At 45.0% G+C, this 17,046-nt stretch overlaps 1 protein-coding gene across 3 annotated transcripts in view; it reads right to left on the bottom strand.

Moving 5' to 3' along the window:
* The window catches only part of PKHD1 (PKHD1 ciliary IPT domain containing fibrocystin/polyductin), a 380,982-nt gene that overhangs the window by 337,625 nt on the left and 26,311 nt on the right, over positions 1–17,046 (bottom strand). For all 3 annotated transcript variants that reach the window (XR_010599356.1, XM_065587493.1, XM_065587494.1), the window contains exons 11-18: positions 15,234–15,304; positions 12,220–12,321; positions 11,543–11,638; positions 10,695–10,836; positions 9,604–9,718; positions 5,563–5,838; positions 3,566–3,655; positions 1,245–1,335 (exon numbers count right to left, since the gene is read on the bottom strand). Coding sequence is in view for 2 of the 3 variants with exons in the window: in XM_065587493.1 (XP_065443565.1) it covers positions 1,245–1,335; positions 3,566–3,655; positions 5,563–5,838; positions 9,604–9,718; positions 10,695–10,836; positions 11,543–11,638; positions 12,220–12,321; positions 15,234–15,304 (983 nt within the window). In the remaining variant the exon portion in view is untranslated. The remainder of the gene's footprint in view (positions 1–1,244; positions 1,336–3,565; positions 3,656–5,562; positions 5,839–9,603; positions 9,719–10,694; positions 10,837–11,542; positions 11,639–12,219; positions 12,322–15,233; positions 15,305–17,046) is intronic.

Genomic DNA, 17,046 nt, shown 5'->3' with positions numbered 1-17,046 from the left:
ACTTTAAATTTCAAATGCTTTTTCTTTTCTGTATCTTTAATAAAGGGTTAAAACAATTAATGGTGTGTTTGCCATGGTACTAAGCAGGCTGATTTATCTGAATACCAAACCCCAAACATTCTTTAAAACTATTTAATATTGGACAGTGACTGGGTCATCTTAACACCTTTGACCCTTTGGGCCCATTTATTATAAATGAATACAAGAGGTAGCTCATAGACTCGTAGACTTTAAAGCCAGAAGGGACCATCGGGATCATCTAGTCCAGTGATTCTCAAACTTTTGTCCTGGTGACCCCTTTCACATAGAAAGCCTGTGAGTGAGACCCCTCCCTATACATTAAAAACACTTTTTATATATTTAACACCATTATAAATGCTGGAGACAAAGAAGGGTTTGGGGTGGAGGATGACAGCTCGCGACCCCCCCATGTAAGAATCTTGTGAACCCCTGAGGGGTCCCGACCCCCAGTTTGAGAACCCCTGATCTAGTCTGACCTGCTGCACATTGCAGGCCACACAATCTCACCCACCCATTCCTGAAATAGATCCCTAACCTCTGGCGGAGTTACTGAAGTCCTCAAATAATGGTTTAAAGACTTCAAGTTACAGAGAATTCACCATTTACACTAGTTTAAACCTGCAAGTGACCAGGGCCCCATGCTGCAGAGGAAGGCAAAAAAATTCCAAGAGTCTCTGCCAATCTGACCCAAGGGGAAATTCCTTCCCGACTCCAAATCTGGTGATGAGTTAGACCCTGAGCATGTGGGCAAGACCCACCAGGCAGACACCTGGGAAGGAATTCTCTGTAGTAACTCAGAGTCCTCCCCATCTAATATCCCGACTACATTAGAAACAGGCATGCACACATACATATCTTTGAAAATACGGTACTGGATAACTTCACATGACAGTGGAACTTCCATAATATGGCACTTTATGTCCCATAGTAAACTATCTCTATGCCCCTGCTTATGTTCATGTAATAAAACAGATTGCGGGGGAGGAGAAGAATCAGTAATTAACATATTAGTAATACTGTTTTTAATATCAATTCAACAATTCATTCCTCCCTAAACTCCCTCACCATAACACACACACATTATTAATAAACCAGGAGGAAAATAAATGTGTAAAACCATTAATAGTATAATACCCCCTGCATCATGCAAAGGTCTTGTTTCGTACATAAGGAGAAAACCACTATTACAGTAAGTGTCACCTAATTTTTTTTTAATGCATTACCTTCCTCAAATCCATGCCGGAGAAGGAATTTAGCAGACAGTGGCTCAGTTTCACATTTTACTGAAAGAAGCTCCTCGATCACTGTTTGGACCTACAAAAAATAAAAAAAATAATATTCACAATGTGATCATTTTTGTTTAACTATGCAGTAGAGAAGGCTGAGATGCTCGTAAAGTGGCCGCTACGTTTAGTAAACGAGCCAGTGATGGAAACAGGGTTGATATAATGGGTAGCCAGGAAGCAGAGGTGAAAGGTCCATCTTCTCTTTTAGAACATGGGCTGGCATGGACAAAAAGTCCACCCTTCCCATTGTTCCAGCTAGCCTTGGAGATGGAGGGAATGATTAAGTCTCCACAGGTTGCGTGAGCCAAAACCAGATTCAATATTAATAGGCATGGAAGAACCAGCTTAGATATGCAAGAACTATCCATGTTTGACCAAAATTGAAACCCAACCCTAAATACAACCAAGCTGGCTATTTGAAAGACTTCTCAAAACTTTAAAATTCCCATAATGCTGTATTTTCAGTGCATCGCTACACTTTTACATTCCAACTGGGATTAGAAGAAGAAGTGATGAATACTCTGAAGAAGGCTATTCTCAAAGGGTTCCTTGGCTGGCGAGAAGCAAGAAGTACAAGAAATCTCATGGAAAACCTGATCCTTAGGAGATTTGCAGCCCAGTCAGGCAGACTCGAGAGGCAGTGCAAACAAACGTATATATGATGTATATCCTAACAAGATCCAGTGGCTGGACGTTAAAGCCAAACAAATTCAAGTTAAAATAAAGGCAAATTTAAAAAAAAAAAATCAGTGAGGATGGTTAACAACTAGAACAACCAAGACACACTGCCAAGAGAAATAGTGGATTCTCCATCTCTTGATGACTTCAAATTAGAGCGGTCAAGTGATTTAAAAAAATGAATCACGATTAATCATGAGATTAAAAAAAAATAATCATAATTAATCACAGTTTTAATTGCACCGTTAAACAATAATAAAGTACCACTTATTTAAATATTTCTGGATGCTTTCTATATTCTCAAATATAGGCTCTGGGCTGGGGGTTTCACCTCCCTCTGGGCTCCAGCCTGGCTCAGAGCTTCACCGTCCTGCCCCACTGCCTCCAAAGCTCCAGGCTGGGGCTTCAGCCCCCCACCCCTGATACCTCCCTCCCCACCCAGAGGTATGCGATTAACTCATTAAAAAATTAACACGTTAAATTTGCTTTCATTTAATCGCAGGCGTTAACTGCGATTAATTGACAGCCCTACTTCAAATCAAAACCAGATGCCTAGATGGAAGACACGCTTCAGTCAAACACAAGTTATTGGGTTCAGTACCGGAGTAACTGGAGGACACCTGTAGCCTGTGTTACACAAGTCAGACTACATCTAATGGTCCCATCTGGCCTTCTAATGTATTAATCAAAGCAAACTTCCAAACATTGAGGTTCACCCATCACTTTTTTAAGAGAGTACTAGTTATAGCGAGGGCTAGACTCTATTCGAGCACCAGGAATTATTTCAGGAAGCTCCCTGGCCTGTGTTACGCAGGAGCTCACAGTGGTCCCTTCTGGCCTTCGAATCTATGAACATTTTTTGCAGTGTTGTTGGAGCTGTGCTGGTCCCCGGACATGAGAAAGACAAACGTGGGTGAGGAAATATCTTTTACTGGACCAACGTCTGTTAGTGGAAGGGAAAAGCTTTCAAGCCTCCCAAGGGCAGTAGGAGAGCACTTAATATTAAGTGTTAGGGTTAGATTTTTAAGTGCCCTCCGACAGCATGTGTGAAACCCTTATGCGTAACCATCAGTCCCCCACCTTATAGTTAGCTCAGACATTCTGCTTACCTTCTCCAGACCCGGCGCAATAAGAACTATTACCTCACCTACCTTGTCTCCAATCTATGAGCACAGCAGAAATCAATGGCTTTGAAGAACCCAGTTCCAAACCCGTGTCTTAGGGATGTGAGGTCCCTCTTGGTGTATGTTCCTGGGTGGCAAAGAACCTATTCTCAGGTTTCCAAGTCCCTCTGCTGATTAACATGTCTCTGCGCACCGCTTGTGTTTCATTTTGAATGTACCGGGGACCTGATCAGACGTTGCTGGATTTCAGAGACTCTAATTAGGGGTCAGTCCACCAATATCCTTTTGAAAAGCACTCCCAATAACTGTAAATGTCACTGGGATTACAGCAAGAGGTCTCAGTCTCCAGGCCAAATCCTCAGCTTGTGTAAATCATCATGCCTCCATTCATTTCATTGGAGCTACAACGTTTTATACCAGGTGAGGTTCTGCCCCTCTGGGTTTAATTATACAGACCTGATCAGCTGTAGCATTTGTTGCCATCATGTTGCTGGATACATTGTCCCAGGAAATACGGAACCATCCTGTGCCGGATAAAGTCAGCATCTGACAGGTAGGAAAAACAGGAACAAACGACGTGAGCTACATACAACTCAAAAAGTATCAGATGATCTGTTAGTTAAGAGGATCTTTACATCAGTAGTATTCTGCCCTTCTGGTCTCTGCAAGGCAGCAAGTGTCACTTTAACCACCCATCGCTCTATGTGATCTGTTGCAATTCACACTGAAAGCCTTGGTTCTCAAATTATTGGGGCAGAGAGGTTAAGTGACCTGCCCAATGTCACATGCAAACCAGTGGCAGACCTAGGACCAGAACCTCAGGCTCCCAATGCCCAGTCTTGTGCTTTAGCCACTAGAATAAGAATTTCTCTAGTTACTGAGCAACTCTTTCTCCTATTATAAATTTCTTTTTATTAGCTGGTTATGAATATCGGTTGGTTCAGTTCCCAAGGTGACACACTTCAGATCCATGTTTGCTAGGAAAAGAGACATGGTCCTGCCTTGTGTTAGCTAATACAATGACATTCTAGTTTTAACACCTGCTAGCAGGTCAAGGTAAGACTAATCTGCTAACATGTTAAAACTACAAACTGCCTTGTGTTCTCTAGGATTTTACCCCATGTCTCTTAACTTAGAATCATAGAATATCAGGGTTGGAAGGGACCTTAGGAGGTCATCTAGTCCAACCCCCTGCTCAAAGCAGGACAATCCCCAGACAGATTCCCCCCAATCCCTAAATGGCCCCCTCAAGGATTGAGCTCACAACCCTGGGTTTAGCAGGCCAATGCTAAAACCACTGACCTATCCCTCCCTCAACTTGCCTTAACTAACATGTGGTAAGAACACACCATTTTTCTTCGCTAGTGAAGACAAGGCCTCTACAATAAGGGTTTGCTGCAAAATATGTGGAGTAAATACTGCCATGAAGCATTCAAGGCACAGGATCAAGGCATAGTTAAGACCAAAGCAGACTGTGAAGAACTTCAAAAAGATCTCACAAAACTAAGTGATTGGGCAACAAAATGGCAAATGAAATTTAATGTGGATAAATGTAAAGTAATGCACATTGGGAAAAATATCCCCAATTATACATACAATATGATGGGGGCTAATTTAGCTACAACTAATCAGGAAAGAGATCTTGGAGTCATTGTGGATAGTTCTCTGAAGACATCCATGCAGTGTGCAGCGGCAGTCAAAAAAGCGAACAGGATGTTAGGAATCATTAAAAAAGGGATAGAGAATAAGACGGAGAATATCTTATTGCCGTTATATAAATCCATGGTATGCCCACATCTTGAATACTGCGTACAGATGTGGTCTCCTCATCTCAAAAAAGATATACCGGCATTAGAAAAGGTTCAGAAAAGGGCAACTAAAATGATTAGGGGTTTGGAACAGGTTCCATATGAGGAGAGATTAAAGACACTAGGTCTTTTCCGCTTGGAAAAGAGGAGACTAAGGGGGGATATGATAGAGGTTTATAAAATCATGGTGTGGAGAAAGTGAATAAGGAAAAGTTATTTACTTGTTCCCATAATATAAGAACTAGGGGCCACCAAATGAAATTAATGGGCAGCAGGTTTAAAACAAATAAATGGAAGTTCTTCACACAGTGCACAGTCAACCTGTGGAACGCCTTGCCTGAGGAGGTTGTGAAGGCTAGGACTATAACAGGGTTTAAAAGAGAACTAGATAAATTCATGGAGGTGAAGTCCATTAATGGCTATTAGCCAGGATGGGTAAGGAATGGTGTCCCTAGCCTCTGTTTGTCAGAGGGTGGAGATGGATGGCAGGAGAGAGATCACTTGATCATTACCTGTTAGGTTCACTCCCTCTGGGGCACCTGGCATTGGACACTGTCAGCAGACAGGATACTGGGCTGGTTGGACCTTTGGTCTGACCCAGTATGGCCATTCTTATGTTCTTATGATCACAGACATGGTCCTGACCTGTATCTCCGGAAGCCGGTGGGCACTGGCCCGGATTTCGTGCCTCTCTCTGCGATAGGTATTCACCACATCAGGGTTTAGCCAGGTGTTGTGCAGCTGAACCCCAACTCGCACCCCACTGCTTGGTGCCTTCCCATGATGCAGCGCTTCCAGGTAGTACTTTGAGCCACGTATCAGCTCAAATTTCTGGGATTTTGGCTGCCAACTCTTGCTCCAGTTCTTCTCCCAGTGCTCAGACCATTCAGAAGCACCAGCAGGAATAAAGGCAACTTTCACCTGAATTCAGACCAACAAAAGCAACAAGATAATTACGCAGCAGTGTCTGGCTCCAAAATAACACATGAACCTGACCTCTTTAGCTGGAGAGACTGTACCTTTAAATGACAGAGAGAAAGCAGACCACATTCACAGCTATGAGCAGATGTCTGCAGCATTCCTTCCTTTTTGTAAGGGAAAATCCTGTCTAGTACAGAGTGCTGTGATCAAGGGGTCTCAGCTGAGTCCCAGGAGGCAGAGACTTCTCATATCTCACCCCAGCCCTAATAATAACAACTCACAATAACAACTGGCCTTGGAGAAATCACTTAGGTTCCTCATCTGTAAAATGGAAGTTGTGTGATCTACCTATCTCAGATGCGTCTTGTGAGGAACAGTTAACTTCCACTTATAAGCTGCTTTGCAGGTTAATAGAGCTAGATTTTATTTGATAGAGGCCCTGCTGAGTCCTCTCCTTACACTCCTGTTGAGAAATGACAGTGACCAGGGCCGGCAAGTGCTTGGGGCGGCCACTTCGGAGAGGGGCGACGCGTCCAGCTATTCGGCGGCAATTCGGCGGACGGTCCCTCACTCCTGCTCGGAGCGAAGGACCTCCCGCTGAATTGCCACCACAGATCGCGATCGCGGCTTTTTTGTTTGTTTGTTTGTTTGTTTGGCTGCTTGGGGCGGCCAAAACCCTGGATCCGGCCCTGACAGTGGCCCATGAGGAATCATCTAAACCAAGCGGCTTTCATTCATTGGATTTGAAATGGAGTCTTTTCCCTCAATTCCATGAATCTGAGGTAACTGTGGAGGCCACCTCAGAGAAGCTGTTTGTTAGAGGGAACCCTTTCAAGGTGACAAGAAAAAGACACCAAAAAGAGCACCACACCTTAAAATCACGAGAGAGAACAAAACCACTGAGCTAATTCCCTTTCCCCACCCAGGGTATTAAAGGCTATGCAAGTAACACTACCTGTAGGTAAGGCTGCCATTTTAAGTCCCAATTTTCACTTAAACCATTCAAGCTGAAATTTTTCATGCTAGGTGTCAGTCTCAGGGTGGATTATTTTTTTTTTTAATTTTCAGTTAAACTGGTTCAGTAATTTAATTACATGCTTACATTCTAATTTTTCTGTCTCATTCAGTGCACAGGATAGACTGTGCTCTGGGATGAATCAAGGCTACATAGTGAAGATGGCTGCTGTCTATAGGACCCCTGCCTCACTTGTTGCAGAAGTTGGAAAGTGAATGAAGCAGGGAACTGGAGGAAGAGAAGGATGGTCTCAGAGTTAAGCTGAATGCTGTCCTGGAGAACTGGAGTCTATCCCTGCCTGTGCCATAGAGCTCCTGTGGGATGCTGGGCAAGTCACTTAAGCCAAAATGTTCCACAAGTGGTCACTTGTGGAACAAGTGGGATCTGCCTTTTCTGGTTGCCCAACTTGAGATACTGGAGGTCTGATCTGCAGAAGTGCTGAGACTCTCAGCTGCTGCTGAGGTCAATAGCAGCTGTGTTCTCAACAAATGAAGTACTATAAAACGCTGAGTCCTCTTAAAAAAAAATAAAAATCAGGCACCCGGCTTCTTAAACTGAGCCCCCAAATTAGACACTTTGCGTTTTCTTCTCTGACCCTCAGTTCCCCATGTATAAAACAGGGCTAATAATACCCTCACCTCACAAGGGTGTTACAAAAATAAATGCATTAATGTGCATGAAGAACTAAAATACTATGGTAGCATCATAGAAAAGCCCCTAAGGAAGTTAATAATTCCGTATTCAGTGCGGGGTTTGGATGGAGTGCAGTAAATATGGCATGGGCCACACACTGACTGATGAGGATAAAAAGAAATATCAAATAGCGCCTCATTCAGTGGGAACTGAATGAGGCAGGATTCCTGTGGGGAAAAACAGTGTATGATCATGTCATGAAAGACTGTATCATCATGCATTTGCACACAAGGGGGTCAAATGTAAGTTGCACAGGCAACCTTAATTCTAGCATTTCTGTATTTTTGATGTTTGACTTTGCAGTTTGAATGTTCTTTTAATATCTTTTTTGTTTTATGTGATCGGTGAGCTTGACTGATGTAATGGTTAATAGTTCCCTCTGGAGGCAGGTTAGTCAGTAAAGGAGGCACATGACTGTCATTAACTGCACATGCACCAAGCTCTGACTGAATATGCTTAGAGTGCTGGAAACAGCTAGTTCTCACTGAGCATGCTCATCTCATTTGCCTAGGAACCTCCTTGCTGGTAACCTGATACTCATTCTTTTATGGTAGGTGAGATCTTCAGGGGCAGCAGAGGGAGACTTTTCCCCTCCAAGCCAAAGGTAACTGGGGACCAGACAAAGAACCCTTGGAGACTGGAGTCTGCTCTTCCCTTGACAGTACCCTTCCAATGGGCCTCAGTCTTGAGCCAGGAGACTTGCTTCTGGGAAGGAAAGGATAATTGAGTCTCTAAGGCCCATTCAGTCCTCAGCCTCTCGAGATTGACGCCAACCAAGGTGCCAACTGTGACTGCGTTTTTACACGCCAACCAAACAATCCATCCACCTCCTATCAGACACATTCTAAGTAGTCACTGAACCACCATTCTCTGGCATGGGACAAGGACCCCACATTGCAGCTGAAGTTATAACAAGGGGAGCATGTACCACGCAGCCTCATGACAACACCTTTCCCTCTGGCGGAAAATGGGATGCACGTTGAGAGAAAACCTACAGCAAGCAGAGAGCATTTGGAAAGCTGGACAATCAAGGGGCCTGAGTCCCTGCTCCATTACACTAGGGTATGTGATGGTGGCACCCTGTGCAGGGAGTTAGCTCCAAACTCCTACCCCTCGCCTTGGGGAGGCAGAAATTCTCCCAGGAGTCAATCCAGCACTGCTATCAATGACAAACAAATCAGCAACAGTCCCCTTTATCAGCAAACAAACTACCCCAGTTCCCCCCAGAATCAGTCCCGCAGTCTCCAATCCTTTTGGGCTCTGGCTGATTTTCATGTGCTGTGAACACTTATACTAGCCACACATGCAGGCTGCCTCCTAGGCCCATCCATCCGCCTCCTGGACCTCAGCCTCTTGGCCTGCCCAGTACCTACAGCAGCACATGTGCTCTCCAATAACCCTTCTCAAATCACAATCCCATCCTCCAAATCAGAAGGGGGTGGGCACCAGGAAGAAGGAGTGGGATTTCCTGCCGCTTCTCAAGCCAACCGGCACAGGAAATTCCAGCTTCTCCTCTTTGCTCATCTCCCCCGCCACTCGGGGTTGCAGAGCCTGCTTACACAGCACTGTTGCTGATCTGTGTAGTGTCACCACGCTAGGACAACGCCATTGAAAAAATCAACACAACAGCTGAAGAATCAGGCCCAAGCAATCCGACTTGCAGGAAGGGAAATCCCAGTGCTTGATAACTGTAAACAGGGGCGGCTCCAGGCACCAGCACAGCAAGTGTGTGCCTGGGGCGGCAAGCCGCGGGGGGCTGCCTGCCGGTCGCTGTGAGGGCGGCAGTCAGGCAGCCTTTGGCGGCACGCCTGCAGAAGGTCCACCGGTCCAGCGGCTTCAGCAGTAATTTGGCAGCAAATACACCAAAGGCGCGGGACCAGCAGATCACCCGCAGAAATGCCGCCGAATCCACGTGACCAGCGGACCGCCTGCAGGCATGCCGCCGAAGGCCGCCTGACTGCCATGCTTGGGGCGGCAAAAAACATAAAGCCGCCCCGACTGTAAATGCAACTTTTCCATATCCTGCACTTCCTATTTTTGCTGCCCTAATGAAATACCTTTTTTCCTGGGTCTTCTGACAGGCTTAGGTGCAAGGAAGCCCTGCCATCCGCCTGAATCCAGAAGGTGTAATTATTTGTCTGTGGTGCCACAAAGAATCCACGTAGTCGTGAGCTAGGCAGCAGAAGAATATCCATGTCAGATAAAAGCAGTGCGAAATCCCGGACAAAAAGCTGGTTTCTCCCATTTATTAACAGGAAGGGGGAAATATTTGTAACAACGTGCAAAGGTACTCAAATTCAATAGCTTTTACCAGTTTTTAGGGACTCAAAATCTGACCTGTTTTCACAGGGAAAAAAATTATGACATTGCACAAATATTTCCCCCAAAAAAGTGAAAATAGACTGTTGTTTTTTTTAAAAGCAGAATCATCCCCATTGCTGAGTAGGAAAAAGCGTTCATGTTGGAAACCTACACAAGTTCAAGGGAGAGGCACGTGCAAATGTCAGAAAGGTGAAAATGTTTGTGAGTATTTCTGCAAAACAAAACACAACTCTCAATGGATAACTCTCAAAAGGGTCAGATCACGTGCACCCCAAAATTCTAAGGGTCAGCTCCTCTGCAGGAGTAAAGTGGTGTTGCTCCATTAACCTGGAGCTATGTTGCTTCCCACCAGATGAGGATCTGGCCCAACGTGCCTATTCCAGCCTTTTGGCACACAGAGCTCCTTTCCAGATGCAATACTTTCTGCTTCTGATTGAGCTGGCTCTATCTCAAGAGCGCTCTCCTTTGAGGTATTTCATCACTTCTATCTCTAGTCCTGGGCAAAACCAAGACGTACAGAAATAGGAGTCAGTTGGTGGCCCAGGATCATGCCCCTGGAACTCAGAAACTCCTCCTACACCACTCTGTCCCGGGTTCTCCAAGCAAGGCAATTCAATGAAGATGAAAAATATGGGATAAAACATGTCACTGCATTTTTTGAATTTCAAAGGGACCTAAAAACTCAAGTATCGAGCAAAGATTTGATTGGAATCCTCAGAGCTGGGCAGTAAAGCTTGTTAAAAAGGACTGGAATGTGCCATTGCTACTTCTTCCGCTGCTAAAGGTGCATACCAAGTTTTCATCTCCTTTTGAGACCACTGAATACCTGAATGACTGCTGTGCCTGAAAGAGAAATCTTTCTGGAGAGCTGGCATTAGGAACAATCTGCCATCTATATCCAGGGGCTGTTTCAGTTAGATCAGTGCCTGCTGCATCATCCCAGACTTCAAAGAGAAGCCCTCTGTTTCCTGGGAAGTTAAAAAAAATATCAAGAATCTAGTCAGCCTGGCTAATGGAAAGTCCACAGCACATGAGAGAATTAATAGCAAAACAATGAAAAAGCTGCAGGCCACAGTCTATGGGTTGCTGGATAATAATCTCTGACAAGAGCTGTTTTGGGACCTATTAATGGGATCAACGTTAGTTCCAGGCTAGGAACACTGGAGAGACGACGCCTTGATCTATAGAGTCCCCTCCAGCAAATAAAAAAAAGTACCACAGGTCTTCAAAGTATAGTGCCTCCAGCACTCCCCAGCCAAGGTGCGATGGTCAGTACATTGAAGCAAAAGGAAAAAGAATTAGAATTCTCAGGGACTCCAAAAGGGATCAGAAAACAAAAGACCCCTGGAAAATAGACTGGAAATAAAGGAGACTTGTCAGGAGGGGCAGACTCATGGATATCAGGGGAAAAACTGAGGAGTATCATCGGGTTAGTCCAGAGTTCCTAGGTTCAGATGTTACCCAGAAATCCCTAGCAAACTGGGAAGTCTGGTCAGCAAACCCAGGAGAGGCTACCCTGCTACTGAAAACCCATGTGATGTGACATCAGTAGGTTTTGGATAACCCCATTTTTATCCATCCCACCACCAAACACAGAATGAAGTCTCTACCCCATTTCCAAATGGCAGCACAGCAGTTTGCCAAGCAGGGCCTTTGCTCTTAGAAATACTGTACCTGCTTGGGATGCAGCAATTCTTCTGGTTTCATCAATGGGTCCAGTAGTGCAGGTAATCTTCCGGGGAGAACAGTGCTTGATTTCACAGGGAACACCTGACAGTGGGAAAAGGAGAAGTCGGTATATGCAGAATGAGACTGAAGAACATAAATCCAGGCCTAAACTGTTTAAGGGATGAGCCCCCTTTGATTCTGAAAGAGATTAGCAGAGCTGCACTGCATCACCTTCAAACAAGGGCAACATCACACCAAACAGAGAGTGTATATCTGAAGACAATTATTCATTTGAATTCACAGCAGTGAGGGCCTCTCATACAGCAAGTACCATGGTTCTTATGTCCACTACCATGGTACTTACCTGTACGTGTAGTCCCACCTACTTTGACTCAACTGCAGTAGGAGTTGCTGGAGCAAGTACTATTAGAGAATCAGGCCTTAAGGGAGCTGGCTCCTCTGAATGCATGTCCAACTGGGCATTCAATATGGTGGCACGGGTGTAACCGAAGGCAGAATTTAGTTGGTTGATTTAGTTGGTGTGGGTCCTGCTTTGAGCAGGGGATTGGACTAGATGACCTCCTGAGGTCTCTTCCAACCCTAATATTCTATGATTCTATGAATTTGGTCTGTGGTCTTCATTCCATCACTGTAGTATCCAAAACTGATTTCTACATTGTTACCTGCAACTGTGACCTGCACAGGCTGGTCAAAGAAGTCTCCTGTGATTGTGAGGTCACTTCCTCCTCCTAGGCTTCCCGAGACTGGAAACACAGATGCTATCTCTATAGAGGAAGGAAAAGGAGACTTGGAGAATGGACCTAGCTAACGTGCATTAGGAAAGGTCCATCCCACTCCTGCTTCCATTAAAACTAAAAGTAACACTTGCACTGACCTCAGGGGGAGCAGGCTTCGAGAAACTAACTGGCCCAAAGTCATCCCTAGCCCGAATTCATCCAGGAAACCAGTGGAATTACAGCAAGGATTAATTTAATCCTATAGATATAGCTCAGCTAAAGGACAATTTAAGGAGGGATATGATAGCTCTTACAAGCTGGTATAATTCACATCCTGAGGAGGCCAGAAGCAGATGAAATTAAACTATTTTTGACCAGTGGTTCTCAACCTTTCCACACTACTGTACCCCTTTCAGGAATCTGATTTGTCTTGCGCACCCCCAAGTTTCACCTCACTTAAACTACTTGCTTACAAAATCTGACATAAAAATACAAAAGTGTCACAGCCCACTGTTACTGACAGATTATTACTTTCTCATTTTGTCTGTATGAAATTTTACATTGTACCGACTTTGCTAGTACTTTTTATGTAGCCTGTTGTAAAACTAGGAAAATATCTAGATGACTTAATGTACCCCTGGAAGACCTCTGCATACCCCCAGGGCTACATGTACCCCTGGTTGAGAACCATTGTTTTAGACTGTCAAGCTGGCCGCTGAATTTAACCCACAGATTTGACTGTTGTGAACTTTCTGTCAGCAGTGTTGTTGTAGCCGTGTTGGTCCCAGGATATGAGAGAGAGGCAAGGTGGGTGAGACCAGACCTGAAGAAATGTTCTGTGTCAGCTTGAAAGCTTCTCTCTTTCACCATCTGAAGCTGGTCCAATAAGAGATAGTGCCTCATCCACCTTGGCTCTCTAATTGAACTTTCAAACAGTTGACTATGATGCTGTTAATCTTAGCGTTTAGGGCCAAATCCTGAAAGATGCTGAACCTCTGGCAATTGCCAGTGATATAAATGGAAGTTGTGAATGCTCAGATTTGACCTCTAGTCTCTGTTTGCATGGACAATGTGGTTATTTTCCCACTAGATGTCAGCGTGGCTGTTTAGCATTCCTCATCTCTCATGCACACACAGGTACTGTAGTTAGATGGAGCAACTGCAGTTCTAAACACTGAATCACACTTTTGTGGAGAGATGACCTTAGCTTTCCCAAGTCTAAATTTTTTCTAATCCATCCATTTAAGGGCCATATTAATAATTCAGCCATCAAGGGGGTCCCTCTAAATCCTTTAAACCAAGTACTTTATACATGTGCACATCACAAATCACCAGTCCATTAGTTACAGTAGTTGCAATCAATGGTGAGATCAGGCCTTAGTGGGAAAGATATAGCAGGCAGCCCTGAAACCTGTTCAGACTGGATGAGCCAAATGGTCTTTTCTAGCCTTGTCCTATCCAGGATAGCAATCAAAGCCAAGTTTCAGAGTAGCAGCCGTGTTAGTCTGTATCCGCAAAAAGAACAGGAGTACTTGTGGCATCTTAGAGACTAAAACAAATTTATTAGGCTGGGTCTACACTACCCGCCTGAATCGGCGGGTAGAAATCGACCTCTCGGGGATCGATTTATCGCGTCCCGTCGGGACGCGACAATCGATCCCCGAATCGACGCTCTTACTCCACCAGCGGAGGTGGGAGTAAGCGCCGTCGACGGGAAGCCGCAGAGGTCGATTTTGCCGCCGTCCCTACAGCGGGGTAAGTCGGCTGCAATACGTCGAATTCAGCTATGCTATTCGCGTAGCTGAATTTGCGTATCTTAAATCGACCCCCCCTGTAGTGTAGATGTAGCCTTAGAGCATAAGCTTTCGTGGACTACAGCCCACTTATGCATCCGAAGAAGTGGGCTGTAGTCCACGAAAGCTTATGCTCTAATAAATTTGTTAGTCTCTAAGGTGCCACAAGTAATCAAAGCCAAGTGCTTTATGGTCCATGAAACTTAGATCTGTGGTTGTACTTTGAGTTTTAGACCCAGATTCTTTTTGAAGATCATCGACATTACTTAGCCATGACAGCAGCTACTGAGGATTTAATTTTCTATTGTCTAGAGAGCTGGAAACTGCACGTCCATGTGTTTTACAATACAATGCTTTACTCAGTACAAGACAATACTACAGTAGTCTGTGATATATCTTTGCCCAGAATGCTTGACTCTCACACTGAAACTCAAGAGATACAATACAATCAGCTAGGGGATGGTCAGGAAGTAATTTTCAGCGGATTCATCCTATCCAAAGCCCCCTGCATGTCGAAGACCAACTCCCACCAACTTCGGTAGGATTTGAGGGGGCCGAGCAGGGTCAGGCACCTCGTGTAGGTCTGGCAGGAGAAATAGTGGGGTTGCTTGATCATCACCCCATCTCCAGACCTGCTGGTTCTCCTGTTGTTAGGGTTCTCCTGCTCAATACCCTTTAGAGATTTCAGAGCCACCCACAAAGCTGGAGACAAAGGGTACATCTACATGAGGGGGCTTCCCAGAGCAGACAGAGAGATGTGCTAGCTCTGCTTGTGCTAGCACACTAAAAATAGCAGTTCGGGCTCGGGCTGGAGCCCACAAAGGGAGAGGGTCTCAGAGCCCGGGGTTAAGCCCGAGCCCCAATATCTAGGCTGCAATTTTGGGGAGTTCAGTTCAGCACGCAATGAAAGCAGGAAGAGACAGGAAATCTGGGCACCCCTCAACCTTAGCTCATAGAAAGATAGAGGGCTAGATTTTGTATCTCATCCTGAGGTCCTTTTTGTGCTCTCTGTCTACACGAGAGCAACTCCCACTGAATCCGAAGGGAAATGCACACAAGGATCAAAGGCACAATAACATTGGGAAGAATAATAGAAAGATTTTCTTCAAAAGCCTCTTTGGACTTGTCATAGGACAGGGAAGTCATTGGGGCAGCAATGTACAGCACCTGAGAATGTCTGATACAAGAAAAGCTCCTGTTTGGCACTGATGAGCCAAGCATCCTTGTGTACCATCGACCTGTAACATGAGAGAAAGGCCTGTGAAACTCCTTGGAATTTGAGCTGAGGGTAGATCTCTCCATAGTACCAGGGAAGCTGAACGGGACATCTCAGAATAAACACAGGAAAACACAGTTATTCTAGGATAGCAAATGCTACTTTTCACCCATATAGAGCAGTGTTCATTCAAGCATCCAAATTAGAGCTCGTTGAAATTCTTCAACTGAAAATTTTTGCCATTATCAAATGCAGTTTTGTTGAAATCAAAATCTACTGTCTCACGCTTTCTTACAGTTTTCCTACTTTTTGCAGGTGGGTAATGGTAAAAAGGTGTTTTTTTCCCACTTTCAGATACTTTGCCTTTTCCCTTTTCTTTCAGTCGAAAAGGGTAGAAAAGTAAAAGAAGGGAGAGAAGGGAAGGGGGGGGTCTTAAAATCCAAAAATGGAAAATTGAAATGTTTTTGGTGTCGAAAAAATGCAACGTGACATTCCAAGTCAAAAGAAACTAAAAACGTTCCCAAAAACCCAACATTTTGCAGTCAAAAATTTTCGGTGATTTTTCTCACAGAAAACTCAACGGGAAAAATGTTGGTTTTCCAACCAGCTCTAACCTGAGTGTATTGCGGGCCAGCTGGTAGCATTTAACCACTGGCATAGGGATGGCGTCAGCATACACAATGGGTGCCTCCCAGAGTTCCAGCAAATGCAGAATGGATAGCAAACCACGCTGGCCAACATCAGGGATTGAACCAACTACCTCCAGGACTGAACACATGAGTCTCTAAAGGTTGAGCTAAAAAGCTAGATTCCAAAGTTGATACCTGTGCCAGACTCATTTCCTCAGTGACTTGGGCATGGCGTGGGGAGACCTATCACACATTGGACCAGTGGGGTACACACAGACTGTATCATCCTTTTGAATAGACAAGCATGTTCCCCTGGCCACAGTTTGTATGTGAGGGGGTGTGGGTCATGGTGCACCTTGTCCCCACTCCCTCTGGGGCAGCTTGCAGTCTTGGAGACACATGGAAGGAAAAGGAAAGTGCAGAGACTGTCCCTAGCCTATGCAGGGAGTGTGCGAAGCGCCTTCGACCCTGAACAACATTCCCTGCACATCCTGTTGGAGTTGTGGGGGCAATCTGGCCTCTTCATAAGCATTAAGTCTCAACACCATGATGAGGTAGAGAAAACGGGTGCAGCGAGATTAAGTGACTAGCCCATGTGTAACCCGTGCCTGCTCGGTGTGGCACTCTGTCCCCCTCTAGTGGCAGCTAGACCAGCTAGATTGATGAATCTGCTACAGGCTTGGCTAAGAGAGATGTGTCTTTTAGCTCAGGCAGTAGAGGCTCATGTATTAAGCTCCAGGGGTCCCAGGTTTGATCAAGCCATTGGGAACAAGGCTCTTCTACTGTTTAAAGCAAAACCCTCATAGAAATCTCACCGGGCATCAGCTGCCATACACCCCTTCTGATACTGCATTTGGACCAGAACCAACCCCTCCCTCCTTCCCCACCCCTAACATTCACAACTGAGGTTCTGGTTTTGGCCCATCTAAGAGAAATAGATGTCCACAAGTCACTCAGCCACCCTGCATGCGTAGAAGATTGGTGACAGGGGATTATGCCCATCTGTATTGAATGGATACCCCTGTTCTGTGCACTTAAACAATGGCAAGGAGACCCCCAGATCCTTTCAATATTCTCTAGGGGGAACTTGCTTCTCATTGCCATCCTCAGATCTAATGATCAGTTCATCCCATTC

The sequence above is a fragment of the Chrysemys picta genome, chromosome 3, assembly GCF_011386835.1.
Source record: "Chrysemys picta bellii isolate R12L10 chromosome 3, ASM1138683v2, whole genome shotgun sequence".
Taxonomy (NCBI): Eukaryota; Metazoa; Chordata; order Testudines; family Emydidae; genus Chrysemys; species Chrysemys picta.
This window is presented reverse-complemented; position numbering and strand designations above follow the sequence as displayed.